The sequence below is a fragment of the Phocoena phocoena genome, chromosome 20, assembly GCF_963924675.1.
Source record: "Phocoena phocoena chromosome 20, mPhoPho1.1, whole genome shotgun sequence".
In the NCBI taxonomy this organism is placed as follows: Eukaryota; Metazoa; Chordata; class Mammalia; order Artiodactyla; family Phocoenidae; genus Phocoena; species Phocoena phocoena.
The window spans coordinates 17,890,964-17,905,154 of record NC_089238.1 but is presented as its reverse complement, the minus strand read 5'-3'; the positions used below and the strand labels follow the sequence as shown (position 1 = coordinate 17,905,154).

The following is a 14,191-nucleotide window of genomic DNA, read 5'->3' as shown; positions in this document are numbered from 1 at the left end:
GCCATAGTTTTTTCTTTGTTTAAAGACTTTGGAGGATAAATTGGAGCTTTTTAGATAAAAATAAGAATTTTTCATCCTAATTGAAGCCCATTTCAGTAGGGAAGGGCTTAGTACAGGGGTTGGAGTCTCATAATTTTGCCCCATTACAATCACGAGAAAGCCTCCCTTACTTAAAGCCATCAGTCAGTCCAGCTTCATAACTCATTGGCCCCCACACGAGGACTGTTGCTTGGTCTGTTTTCGACTGCTAACAGTCTGTGTTTGTGGCACTCACGCTGGGTGGTCTCCGTCATGGCTTTTCTCAGCTAGCCCTTGGCCAGCTTCAGTATTGTGTGTTGTCTTCTGGTGAGAATCTTAGGTGCTAATATTTATTCTGGGACGCTTCTAAATATTCTTCTCCCAGCTAGCAGACATTTATACTTATAAAAAGCAACAGTGCCAAGCAACTTCTCTCTCACCTTTCTGCCCAAACGCACTCCCTAATTGCTAGCAGTGCACTGGCCCTCTTAGAGAACATGGGTGGGGCAAACTACAGCCCACAGGCCAGGGGCCTCTTTTGTTGACAGCATAATGGAACATAGCCACGCCCATTCATCACACCTGCTCTGCAACCGCTTTCATGCTACAGTAGCAGAGCTGAGTAGCTGCAAAGAGAGACTCCATGGCCCCCAAAGCCTAAAATTGATACTAAGTAAATGTTTACAGAAAATGTTTCCGGAACCCTATTTTAGAAGGAGCACTAAATAAGTATTTTTATTATTTGGATTGATACTTAACCAATTATACAAGATTAATTCACCCTCTTAAAAATTAAGTGTCCAGGCGGCCGTCGCCGAGGCCCGGAGGGAGGAAGCCGCGTTCCCGCCCGGCGCACAGCCAGTCTCACCCTCGGTCCCACCGCGTGAGGAGCCAGCCAAGCGGAGCTCTGCACGGAGACCCGAGCCGCGGTCGCCCCTCTGCAGGTGCCTGTGAGGAGGCGCCTGGGCCGCAGCCGAGTCCCGAGCCCGCCGGCCGGGCACTCGCTCTCCACGCTCCGAGGGGCGGCCCGGCTGGAGGAGGCTGTTGCGGGCCAGGCCTCAAGATGAACCGCAGACACCCGCACGGAGCGGGCAGCGGCTGCCTGGACCCCACCGTGGCGGTGAAGAGCAAGTTTGGAGCTGAATTTCCTCGGTTTTCACTGGAAAGATCAAAACCTGGAAAGTTTAAGGAGTTTTATGGATTACTGCAACATGTTCATAAGATACCCAATGTTGACATTTTAGTAAGCTATGCAGACATCCACGGAGATGTACTGCCTATAAATAACGATGCTAATTATCACAAAGCTGTTTCAGCGGCCAAGCCACTGCTTAGGATTTTTATACAAAAAAAGGAAGAAGCAGACTACAGTGCCTTTGGTACAGGCACACTAATAAAGAAGAAGAATGTCCTAACCAAATTGTTTCGTCCTGACAAACAGAGAAAAAAGCCACACATAGTCATTAGTATGCCCCAGGACTTCAGACCTGTGTCTTCTATTATAGACATGGATATTCTCCCAGAAACACATTGTAGGGTCCATCTTTACAAATATGGCACTGAGGAACACCTAGGATTCTACATCCAGGACGGCTCCAGTGTCAGGGTGACACCCCATGGCTTAGAGACGGTCCCAGGGATCTTTATATCCAGACTTGTGCCAGGAGGTCTGGCTCAAAGCACAGGACTATTAGCCGTTAATGATGAAGTTTTAGAAGTTAATGGCACAGAAGTTTCCGGGAAGAGTCTAGATCAAGTAGCTGACATGATGATTGCAAACAGCCGCGACCTCACCATCACAGTGAGACCAGCAAACCAGAGGAATAATATCATTAGGAAGAGTCGGACTTCCGGCAGCTCTGGCTAGTCTACTGACAACAGCCTTCCTGGCTATCCACAGCAGATCGAACCGAGCTTTGAGCCAGAGCATGAAGACAGTGATGAAGATGACATTATTATTGAAGACAATGGTGTTCCACAGCAGAACCCTAAGGCTCTTCGTAACACCGAGAGCCTGGAATCATTAACACAAATAGAACTCAGTTTTGAATCTGGACAGAACGGTTTTATTCCTTCTAATGAAGTGAGCTTAGCGCCCTTAGCGAGTGGCACAAATACAGAATTTGAAACGCGCGCTCCAGATCATAAACTCTTGGAAGATGGATCATAACACTATGAAACCATCGCGTCTGAATGTTTTCTGAGTGAGGATGCCACGGAGACTTGTAAATTTGGCTAGTTTAAAGCATATGTACCTCTGAACCAGTGACCTGGGACAGGCATGAAAAAAATATATTGCAAGCTTGAAATGTTATTAAAATAGTAGTTTGATAATTAATATAAACTTCAGTGGGTGAGAGGTGAATTTAAGTCTAAAACAAAGGGGCCTTTGCTAATGAAATGATGTGCTTTTGCTATTTTGTCTATAGAGAACTGGATGTTAGAGCACATTCCCAGAACTACACATAAGGACTCGATCATTTCCGTTTGAAGTGGTTGCATATTTAACCTGCTGTGCAGAGCCTGGTTGATTTTTCCTTTAACTGTATATCTTTTAATTCTAACGTGAAGAAGTCTGAGTCTCTCTTTCGGTACTTTGGGACCTTGGCTCCTATATTCCCCATGTTGTATTTTGATTTTTTAATATTGTTCCTCTGTTGCTAATTGTAGCGAGTAGTTTTTTCAAATTTTTTTTCCCTAATTTCTAAGAAATCAAATCAATTGACTGTTTTTTACGGGTTGCTTCCTAAGTTATAAAGCATTGAAGCTATGTTCCTGAATTAAGAAACTCTAACAGTTGTTCAGGTCCGTGTTTGCCCATCTTGTAGCTTTCATATTTACAAACTCATTCCATTTGGGCATCACTTATGTTGTGAAAGCCAGTTCCATCGACTCTGGTGATATGGGAGACTCTCTCCTGTAATCTCTTCTTATTTGTTTTCGTTTTTGTTTTTGTTTTTGCGGTACGGGGGCCTCTCACTGTTGTGGCCTCTCCTGTTGCGGAGCACGGGCTCCGGACGCGCAGGCTCGGCGGCCATGGCTCACGGGCCCAGCCGCTCCGCGGCATGTGGGATCTTCCCAGACCGGGGCGCGGGCCCGTGTCCCCTGCATCGGCAGGCGGACTCTCGGCCACTACACCACCAGGGAAGCCTCCGTAACCTCTCCTTGTCCTCATTCCAAATCTCATTAGAAATCATTCCTTTTGTTGTTTGTGTGTATATTTTGTTTGTCTGCCTTTTTACTCTTTTAATGTATTTGAGTAGTGTGAATTATTTTCGTTAAAAAAAAAAAATGCACCCAAACTAAGAGATTTTTACACACAGGACAACCTTGTGCACTTTTTATATGAAAATTTTGGGTTTTCCTTAATGGGATTTCTAGGAACACTGCCTACACTTTATGAAAAGTATGTCGTATTTGCCTTTGACAGGTAGAGTGTATCTCGATTAATTTTATGAGGCTATTTATTACTTTCCGATGCATCCACTTAGCAAGGTAAGAGTAAGGCTGCTAACTTTCGTTCCTTGCCTGGTTTCATTGTATGGAGGTGCACAGGCACTACAGTAGCTTGTATATAGAGACTAAGAATAGTATGAACTACATGAGTTCCCTGTGACTTATGGATATTTCTCTCAGAGTTATTTATTGATTAATTTTATGCTAGGGCTAGAATGGATACCTTATAACAACTGTGTGCTATTAAAACAAACAATGAAAAAAAAAAAACAAACAATGAAGAATCAAATGACTCCGTTTTGAAGGATATTTTCTCTATATGGTAAAAGTATATGAAGTAAAGTTGATTAAATGAAGCTCTCTTGACTCAGAATACTTCAATGTATTTTGCCCACATTTTACCACGAAACATGTTATCACTAAACTGTTAACGGCACAACATTATGTAATACAGTGTACTTTCTGTTGAATTCATTGAAGTTCTTCCAGTTATATAACCACTATTTTTTAATGGCGTTCCAGGTTTAACATTCTGTTGAGTTCTATAAATTTGACTCTTGAATGACAAAATGTTAATAAGTAGAAGGTTACATTTCATTTATAATTATAAGGGGTGCAGGGCTTCAACATTTTAAGTAAAAATATTTTCACATACTAGCTCTCTCTCTTTTTTTTTTTTAACAAAGTTTTAACATCAGAACTTTTCTCTTAGGGGAAGAAATACTTCAGGGCTTGACTTTTTGTACAATTTTTTTTTTATAAATTTATTTATTTATTTTTGCTGTGTTGGGTCTTCGTTTCTGTGCGAGGGCTTTCTCCAATTGCGGCGAGTGGGGGCCACTCTTCATCGCGGTGCGCGGGCCTCTCACTGTCGCGGCCTCTCTTGTTGAGGAGCACAGGCTCCAGATGCGCAGGCTCAGTAGTTGTGGCTCACGGGCCTAGTTGCTCCGCGGCATGTGGGATCTTCCCAGACCAGGGCTCGAACCCGTGTCCCCTGCATCAGCAGGCAGATTCTCAACCACTGCGCCACCAGGGAAGCCCCTTTTGTACAATTTTTAACTGTAAAATACAGACTGTCTTGTATGTATTCATGAAAATGGAAATCAAAGCTGCTACTGCTTTTTTTTTTTTTTTTTTTTTTCTTTGTGGTGCGCGGGCCTCTCACTGTTGTGGCCTCTCCCGTTGCGGAGCACAGGCTCCGGATGCGCAGGCTCAGCGGCCATGGCTCACGGGCCCAGCCGCTCCGCGGCATGTGGGATCTTCCCGGACCGGGGCATGAGCCCGTGTCCCCTGCATCGGCAGGTGGACTCTCAGCCACTGCGCCACCAGGGAAGCCCTGCTAGTGATTTTTAATTATCCCACTAAGGGTATATGTCAACGGTCTTTTCAACTGGATCTCTCGTTTAAATTACTGGTGAAAGAATTGATTACTAGACGTATTGTAAAACCAACAGATCTTGGTTATACAATAAAATGTCGATTCATTGCTAGTCTGAATTATTTCAAGTGTACCTTATTAACAAAAATATCAGTGGACTCAACATAAAGTTTTATAGTACTAAATGTCAAGCTAACTGTGAATTTTGTTCTGTATCTTAAGTAAGTTTATGATAATGTCCTCATGAGCTATCAACAAAATATATGTACTTTTGTGAATTATGGATTTTCTAATTAAATTTTACATGCAACATGATTTTTACATGAATGCTACTTTGTTTGACTATCAAATGTCAGTATTTTACTACAATTTTATTATAAAATGTACATTATCACTAAATGAGCTTTGATTTTAAAAATTAAATTAGCTTTAGCTGTATATTACTTTTTACAAATAAAGATAGACTTGTATAAAGGCTAAAAAAAAAAAAAATAAGTGTCCAACAGAAAGCCTAGGAGAAAAGGTTCACAACGGCATTACATGGGCCATGTACATGGGACAGCAGAACAAGAACAGGCTGGGTGACTCTTAACAGACCCTTCCAATCAGGGATCCTAGAAATACCAACTCTTTTCTCTCTGGATCCCTCCAATTCCAGGGATCCCTTTGGTCACTTAAATAAGGAACATAGAGGTTCACAGCACGGAAAGGCATGGGACGTATCTATAACACCTGCACAGCCTTGGTTTCCTGTATCATTAGAATGAACTCTGCTCCAGGAGCCATTCCCATGAAAAAGAGTGAACATGGCAGAAACAAACAAAAACCTCACTTCCCCACCACTACCAACAGCTCAGTAATTAGACTTCCTGGGGGTCAGCTCTTCATAGAATTAAGAAGCATCTAAGCCTGCCTGAAACATCCCCATTCTTCTACCTTCCTTGTCTGCCCAAATGTCCCTTTGGGGCTGCCTGTATGGGAAGCCACGGCTTCCAATGCTGCACCCCGTCCCTCCAACACTTCTCCCATCAATCCCAACCCACCGCCCTGCTCCGCCCGTCCCTCTCTCCTGCCTTCCCTCTTCCTTCTCCCCGTCCCCACACTGCTACACTCCCTCTTTCCTCCTTTCCTTCTTTTAACAAACACTTGAGTACCTGCTAGATGTTGGCTATACCTATCTTCAAAATGTTGCTTCCAAGTTTGAATCGGTCGTCTTTTTTACAAACCTTGTTCTTCTGAGACTTTTGCCCACCTACCTGAAGGCTGGCATTGAGCTCGTCCTTCTCTTTCATTCTGTCTTCATAGGCCAGCAACAAGGGGGACAGGTACTTTGTATCCACCTGAACATAATGGAATAAAGAAGGTTAATATCTTTCTCACATCTAAACACAATCAGCACGTCTTTAAAAAGGAAAGAAAATATACTTCATTTGGAATAGTTTGTAACAGCCATTCAATTATAGCCCAGAAAATATGGGCCTGAAATTAAATAACTTTCACTTACCAGCCAGGGCGGTACAGGGCCCTTTGATGGGAGGCCTTCAATATTTAAACTCTAAAAACAAAACACACGGTGAAGACAAATTAAATTACACTTCCTCTGAAATTTCAAGTCTTAGCTATTCTTAACCTAGACTGGGCATCAGCTATCTAGGAATCTTGTGTGTGTGTGTGTGTGTGTGTGTGTGTGTGTAAATTGATATATTTGTGTATATATTTATATATATATATAATTATCTGAAGTGTTTGAGAGTAATTTATATACATAATGCTCCTTTTCCTCTAAATACTTCAATGTATATGTCCTAAAAGCAAAAGCATTCATCTATTTGACCACAGTACCAGCGTAAAAATCAGGAGATCGGGCTTCCCTGGTGGCGCAGTGGTTGAGAGTCCGCCTGCCGATGCAGGGGACGCGGGTTCGTGCCCCGGTCTGGGAAGATCCCACATGCCGCGGAGCGGCTGGGCCCGTGAGCCATGGCCGCTGAGCCTGCGCGTCCGGAGCCTGTGCTCCGCAACGGGAGAGGCCACAACAGTGAGAGGCCCGCGTACCGCAAAAAAAAAAAAAAAAAAAAAAAAATCAGGAGATCAAGACTGATGCAACACTGCATTCTAATCTATAGACCACACTGAAATGCCGCCTATTTTCCCACTGATGTCCTTTTCTGGTCAAGAATCCAATCCAGGATTCCATGTTGCATTTAGCTGTCAAAACCTTTCAGCATTTTAAAATGTGGAACATATCTAATAGTTTTTTATTGGATGCCAATAAAACTTTTTCAGCATTTTGTTGTCTAGATTTTGTTGTCTTCTTTTAAAGTGTTTTGTTTTCTTTTTCTTTTGTAGGCTCTTAAGTTATGCACAAAAAACGATGCTTTTGAGGCTCATCTTTTTCAGAACCCAAAGGTCTCCGGGTGCTAATTATTTTTAGCTCACAGCTCCCTGAACTTGTATCCTGCCTGGCCCCACAGAGTTTCATCCTATACATGTGTAGATTAGTGTTCAACAAAGGACTGCGAGGCACCCCATGTGGATTTATGTAGCTCTTGCCGTGGCTCCCTCCTCTCTGGTGTTCCTGCCCCACAAATCCTAGTCTCCTCTGCTTCCCCAAATCTAATCTGTCTCTTCAGTTCAGACTGCCATACTCTGCTTGCGTTGCTCCACCCGGCACTGTTATCCGAGAGTGCCTCCAAGCAGAAAGCAATGTGATCATAGGGCTCATCTGTTTATCCTCCTCCTCCCTATGAGGACACTGCTGCCTGCTGTCTGATGTCTGTAGAGAGCTGTATTATTTATTCTGCCTGGTCTTCTAGCTGCTTACAGTAAGAGGCCAAAGCTGGTAGCAGTAATTCCATCAGGGCCAGAAGCAATGGCCCTGATGGCATAATTCCTTATCCAACAAAAATTTCTAACGCGTTTACCATCTCATGATTCATTCAGCAAACACTGAAAGCTCACTAAGCCATTGTGGACGTTACAGCACATTTCACTGTTTACAAGGACTGTATGGTTCCACACAGAGATGGGTCTTCTCACATCGCACAGGGCAGAACGTGCCTTGAGAGGGGAACAAACAGAAGCCTGCAGTGGTTGGAGAGAGAGATCACCTCTGGCTGGAGGCATCAGGGGAGACTGTCATGGAGATCGGTGGCCGCAAAGGGTAGAATGGTGTGCACATTTTGGGGGTGGCGGGTGAGGGCAGCAGCCAGTCGCTGGGCCTGCCTGCCCACAACCTTCTGAAAGAGAACTGGCTTGTTCACAGCCCTGCAGAAGGCCCTGGCCTAGGAAGCCTGTTTTGGATGACAGGACCCCAGGAACTTTAATATTTTTGTTAAAAAAAAAAAAACAAACAGTTAACATTATGTTAAGTGAAAGAAGTCAGCCACAAAAGACCACCTGTTGTATGATTCCAGTTATACAAAACATTCAGAATAGGCAAATCCACAGAAAGTAGTGGTTGCCAGGGCCAATGTGGGTGGTGGGACAGAAGGGGGCATGACCGCTAACAGGTGTGAGTTTTCTTGTTGTGATGAAAATGTTCTAAAATTGATTGTGGTGGCGGCTGCACAGTTCTGTGAAGACACTAAAAATCACTGAATTGTATACTTTAAATGCGTGAATTAGACGGTATGTGAATTACATCTCAAAGCTGATATTTAAAAAATTTAAACCTAAGTCCTACTTCAGAAAGAAAGAAAGCAGCCCATAAAGCTGCCCTGAACTCCCAGGAGCCACGTGACAACACGGTGCACACCAGGCTTCCCCCGCCACCCCGATCCCAGTAGGAGCCAGTGAGCTGGGCGTCCTGACACCCCCACCGCGCCTCCAGCCCCACACAACCCTCACACACACGAGCCTCCAGGGCACAGACCTGAGCTGCTGGGTCCTCTTGCTGTTCCTCACAATTTTTGAGGTTTGCTCAGAACCTCAAAAATAGCGTAGTGGTTTGCTCAGTGAGAGTCTGTCGAATTGAATTCTGCAATCCTGCTTCTAAAGTAAAACCTAGTCTGTCTTCTCTCTTTATATACACATAGATTGTGAAAGGATCTCCACCTCCAAGTTAATTACACACCCATCACCCCACATATTTACCATTTTGTGGGGAGAGAACACAAGTTCTACTCTCTCAGCAAGTTTCAACTATACAGTACAGTATTATCAACTATAGTCACCATGTTATATATTGGATCCTCAGATCTCATTCATCTTATACCTGAAAGTTTGTACCCTTTTACTTGCCTCTCCCTATTTTTCCCACCGCCCTGCCCCCCAGCCCATGGCAGTCACCATTCAACTGTGTTTCTATGAGTTTGACTTCTTTTTTTAAGATTCCACGTATAAGTGACACCAAGCAGTATAGTCCTTTATCTGGCTTATTTCACTTAGAATAATACCCTACACGTTCACCCATGTTGCAAGTGACAGAACTGCCTTGTTCTTTAAGGCTGAATAATATTCCACTGTATGTCATATGGTTTTTATATATATGTATATATATATGTATACGTGTCTGTGTGTGTGTGTATATATATATACATATATATATATATATATATAAAACATGTGACATATACATTTTCTTTATCCATTCATCCTTGGCTATCATAAATAATGCTGCAATGAACGTGAGAGTATAGCTATCTCTTCAAGATAGTGATTTCATTTCCTTTATATATACACCCAGAAGTGGGATTGCTGAACGGTATGGTAGTTCCGTTTTTAATTACTTGAGGAACCTCCATACTGTTTTTTATAGTGGCTGCACCAACTTACATTCTCACCAATAGTGTACAAGGGTTCCCTTTTCTCCACACCCTCACCAGAATTTCTATCTTTTTCAAAAAAGGCACGCTAGCAGGCATGAGGTGATATCTCACTGTGGTCATAAGTTGCATTTTCCTGATGAATAGTGACATTGAGCACCTTTTCATATACCTGTTGCCCATCTGTATGTCTTCTTTGGAAAAATGTCTATTCAGATCCTTTGCCCATTTTCAAATTGGGCTATTTGTTTTTGTGCGATTGAGTTGTATGAGTTCCTTGTATAGTTTGGATATTAACCCTTTACTGGACATGTGGTTTGCCAATATTTTCTCCCATTCCATAGGTTGCCTTTTCATTTTGTTTATAGTTCCCTTTGCAAAAGCTTTTTTAGTTTGATGTAGTCCATTTGTTTATCTTTGCTTTTGTTGTCTTTGCTTCTGGTATCAAATCCAAAAAATCAGGGCTTCCCTGGTGGCACAGTGGTTAAGAATCCGCCTGCCAATGCAGGGGACACGGGTTCGAGCCCTGGTCTGGGAAGATCCCAGATGCCGCGGAGCAACTAAGCCCGTGCACCACGACTACTGAGCCTGCGCTTCTAGAGCCCGCGAGCCACAACTACTGAAGCCTTTGTGCCACGACTACTGAAGCCCGTGAGCCTAGAGCCCGTGCTCCGCAACAAGAGAAGCCACCCCAGTGAGAAGCCCGTGCACTGCAGCAAAGAGTAGCTCCCGCTCACCACAACTAGAGAAAGTCCGCACGCAGCAACGAAGACCCAAAGCAGACAAACATAAATAGATAAACAAATAAATTTTTTAAAAAATCCAAGAAATCAATGCCAAGACCAAGGAGCTTTATAATTCAGGTCTTACATTCAAGTCCTTAATTCATTTTGAGTTGATTTTTGTGTATGGTGTACAACAGGGGTCCAGTTTCATTCTTTTGCAAGTGGATATTCAGCTTTCCCAGCATCATTTACTAAAGAGGCTATCCTTTCCCCATAGTATATTCTTGGCTCCTTTGTTGACCGTATACACATGGGTTTACATCTGGGCTCTCAATTCTGTTCCATTGATCTATGTGTCTGTTTTCATGCCAACAGTACACTGTTTTGATTACTATTTCTTTGTAATATAGCTTGAAATCAGGAGGTGTGATATCTCCAGCTTTTTCTTTCTTGAGTCTACTTTAAATATTTGAGGTCTTTTGTGGTTCCATATAAATTTTAGGATTGTTTTATCTGTTTCTGTGAAAAATGCCACTGGAATTTTGATAGCAATCATACTGACTCTGCAGGTCACTTTGGGTAGTACGGCGTTGTAACGATATTCTTTCAATCTACGAGCACAGGATATCTTTCCACTTATTTGCATCATCTTTGACTTCTTTCATCAATGTTTTATAGCTTTTGGTGTACAGATGTTTCACCTCCTTATCGCTTCTTGGTCTTTTTGCTAAGATCAAGTGTACATGTTTCACCTCCTTAGTAAATTCACTCCCACGTGTTGTATTCTTTTTGATGCTACTATAAATGGGATTGTTTTCTTAATTTCTCTTTCCAATAGTTTTTGGTGTGTAGAAACACAACTGATTTTTGCACATTGATTGTACATCCTGCAAATTTACTGAATTCATTTATTAGTTTTAACAGTTTTGTGGTGGAGCCTTTAGGGTTTTCTATATATAATTTCATTGTCATCAGCAAACAGAGGCAATTTTACTTCTTCCTTTCCAATTGGAGGCTTTTTATATCTTTCTTGCCTAATTGCTCTGGCTTGGTCTTCTAGTATTCTGTTGAATAAAACTGGTAAGGGTGGACATCCTTGTGTTGCCCCTGAAGGTTTCAGCTCTAGATGTAGGCTTGTCATATATGGCCTATTACTATGTTGCAGTATGGTCCTTCTACACCCGGTTTGTTGAGAGCTTTTATCATGACAATATGTTGAATTTTTGTCAAAATTTTCTGCATCTATTGAGATGATCACAGGTTTTACTCTTAATTTTGTTAATATGGTGTATTATATAGCAAGTCCCCTACATACAAACCTTCAAGTTGCGAACTTTCAAAGATGCAAACGTGCTCCATCAACATCAGGCATGAGTGAAACTGCAGCTTGCCCTGTCTCCTATTGCTGATGGTCCTTCAGCTGTACCAGCTCCCACCTCCTCTCCCTCCTCCAGTCAGTAACTCTTCTTGCCTATTCACTCCACGCCAACCCCTGTATGCCAGCCGTTGTACTGTGCTACTGTGCTATATCGTACTGTACTGTACTGTGCTACTTACTATATCGTAAGATTAAAAATGTTTTATTTTTTGTGTTTTACATATTGTGTGAAAAGTATTATAAACCTAGTATGGTACAGTACTATATAGCCAATTGTGTTTGTTGGGTACCTAGGCTAACTTTGCTGGACTTGGGAACAAATCGGACTTACAAATGTGCTCTCGGAACGGAACTCGTTCGTATGTAGGGGACTTACTGTACTGACTAATTTGCAGATGCTGAACCATCCTTGTATCCCGTGAATAAACAGCACTTGATCGTGGTGTTTGATCCTTTCAATATACAGTCATCCCTCTCTGTGGAGAACTGGTCCTAGGACTGGCTGTGGATACCAAAATCTGCAGATGCTCAAGTCCCACAGTTGGCTCTCCAGATCCACAGTTCTACAGCTGCCAATTCAACCAACCGTGGATTCTGTAGTACTGTACGTATTTACTGGAAATAAAATTCACGTATAACGCACCCATACGGTTCAAACCCATGTTGTCTGAGGGTCAACTATACTGTTGAATTCAGTTTGCTAATATTTTGTTGAGGATTTTTGTATCTCTGTTTATCAGGGACATTGGCCTACAATTTTCCTGGAGTGTTCTTGTCTGGCTTTGGCATTAGGGTAATGCTGGTCTCGTAAAATGAGTTTAGCAGTGTCTCTTCCTCTTCAATTCTTCAGAAGAGTTTGAGAAGGGTTAGTATTAATACTTGGTAAGATTTCAAACAATCAGCTTAGTTCATTGATCTTTTCTAGTTTTTATTTAATTTATTTCTGCTATGATCCTTGTTATTTCCTTCCTTCTATTAACTTTGGGCTTCATTTGTTCTTTTTCTATTGAGGTATAAAGTTAGGTTGTTTACTTGAGATCTTTCTTGTCTCTTAGTGTAGGTGTTTATTACTATGAACTTCCCTCTTGGAATTGCTTTTGCTGTATCCAATAAGTTTTGTTATGTTGTGTTTCCATTTTCATTTGTCTCAAGATGTTTTCTGATTTCTTCTTTGATCCACTGTTTGATCAGAGTAGCATGTTGTTTAATGTCCACATATTTGTTAATTTTCCAGTTTCCTTCTTTTAATTGATTTCTAGTTTTACACTATTGTGGTCAGAAAAGATACTTGATATGATTTCAATCCTTTTAAATTTATTAAGACTTGTGTTGTGGCCTAACATATGATCTATCCTGGAGAATGTTACATGTGTGCTTGGAGAAGGATGTTTATTCTGTTGCTTTTGGATGCAATGTTCTGTATACACATGGTCTGACGTATCATTTAAGGCCAATGTTTCCTTACTGATTATCTGTCTGGATGATCTATCCATTAATAAAAGTGGGGTATTAAAGTTGTCTACTATTATTGTATGACTGTCTGTTTTTCTCTTTAGGTCTGTGAATATTTGCTTTATATTTTTAGGTGTGCCTATGTTGGGTTCACAAATATTTATAAATATTATATCCTCTTGTTGGAGTGACCTCTTTATCATCTTATAACCACCTTTGTCTCTTATTACAGTCTTTGTCTTAAAGTCTATTTTGTCTAAGTAAAGCCAACCCACCTTTCTTTTGGCTTCCATTTGCATGGAGTACATTTTTCCATCCCTTCACTTTCAGTCTGTTTATGTCTTTACATCTGAAGTGAGTCTCTTGTAAGCAGTACATACATGGGTCTTGCTTTTTTATCCATTCAACCACTCTATGTGTTTTGATTGGAGAATTTTAGCCCATTTATATTTAAAGTAATTATTGTTAGGTATGGACTTAATTGCCATTTTGTTCACTGTTCCCTGGCTTTCTGTAATTCCTTTTGGTTCCTTTCTTCTCTTGCTCTCTTCAAGTGTGATTTCATGATTTTCTGTAGTGTTACGTTTAGATTACTTTGTCTTTACTTTCTGTGTATGTACTATAGGTTTCTGCTTTGTGGTTACTATGAGGCTTACATAAAACAACTTATAACCGTCTATTTTAAGTTGATAACTTAAGTTTGAATGAATTGCAAAACTACATTTTTTATTCTCTCCCCATTTTATCTTTATGATGCTGCAATTTACATCTTTTTATCTTGTATATTCATCAACAAATTATTGTAGTTATATTTTTACTATCTTTGTCTTTTAACCTTCATACTAGATTTATAAGTGATTAACCCACCAACTTCACAACAACAGATTATCTTTAATTTTACTATATATTTACCTTTACCAGTGAAAATTTTAATTTCATGTTTTCCTGTTACTAATTAGTGCCCTTGTATTTCAGCTTGAAGAAAGTCCTTTAACATTTCTTGTAAGGCTGGTCTGGTGGT

General features: G+C 41.3%; 1 protein-coding gene and 1 pseudogene across 1 annotated transcript in view; one reads left to right on the top strand and one right to left on the bottom strand.

Annotated features, from left to right (window-relative positions):
* CEP89 (centrosomal protein 89) overlaps nucleotides 1–14,191 on the bottom strand; it is a 79,499-nt gene that overhangs the window by 33,173 nt on the left and 32,135 nt on the right. Inside the window, exons 10-11 of the mRNA XM_065898356.1 lie at nucleotides 6,357–6,407; nucleotides 6,109–6,192 (exon numbers count right to left, since the gene is read on the bottom strand). Coding sequence (XP_065754428.1) covers nucleotides 6,109–6,192; nucleotides 6,357–6,407 — 135 coding nt within the window. The remainder of the gene's footprint in view (nucleotides 1–6,108; nucleotides 6,193–6,356; nucleotides 6,408–14,191) is intronic.
* Nucleotides 1,082–2,188, top strand: LOC136140734 (partitioning defective 6 homolog beta pseudogene; annotated as a pseudogene).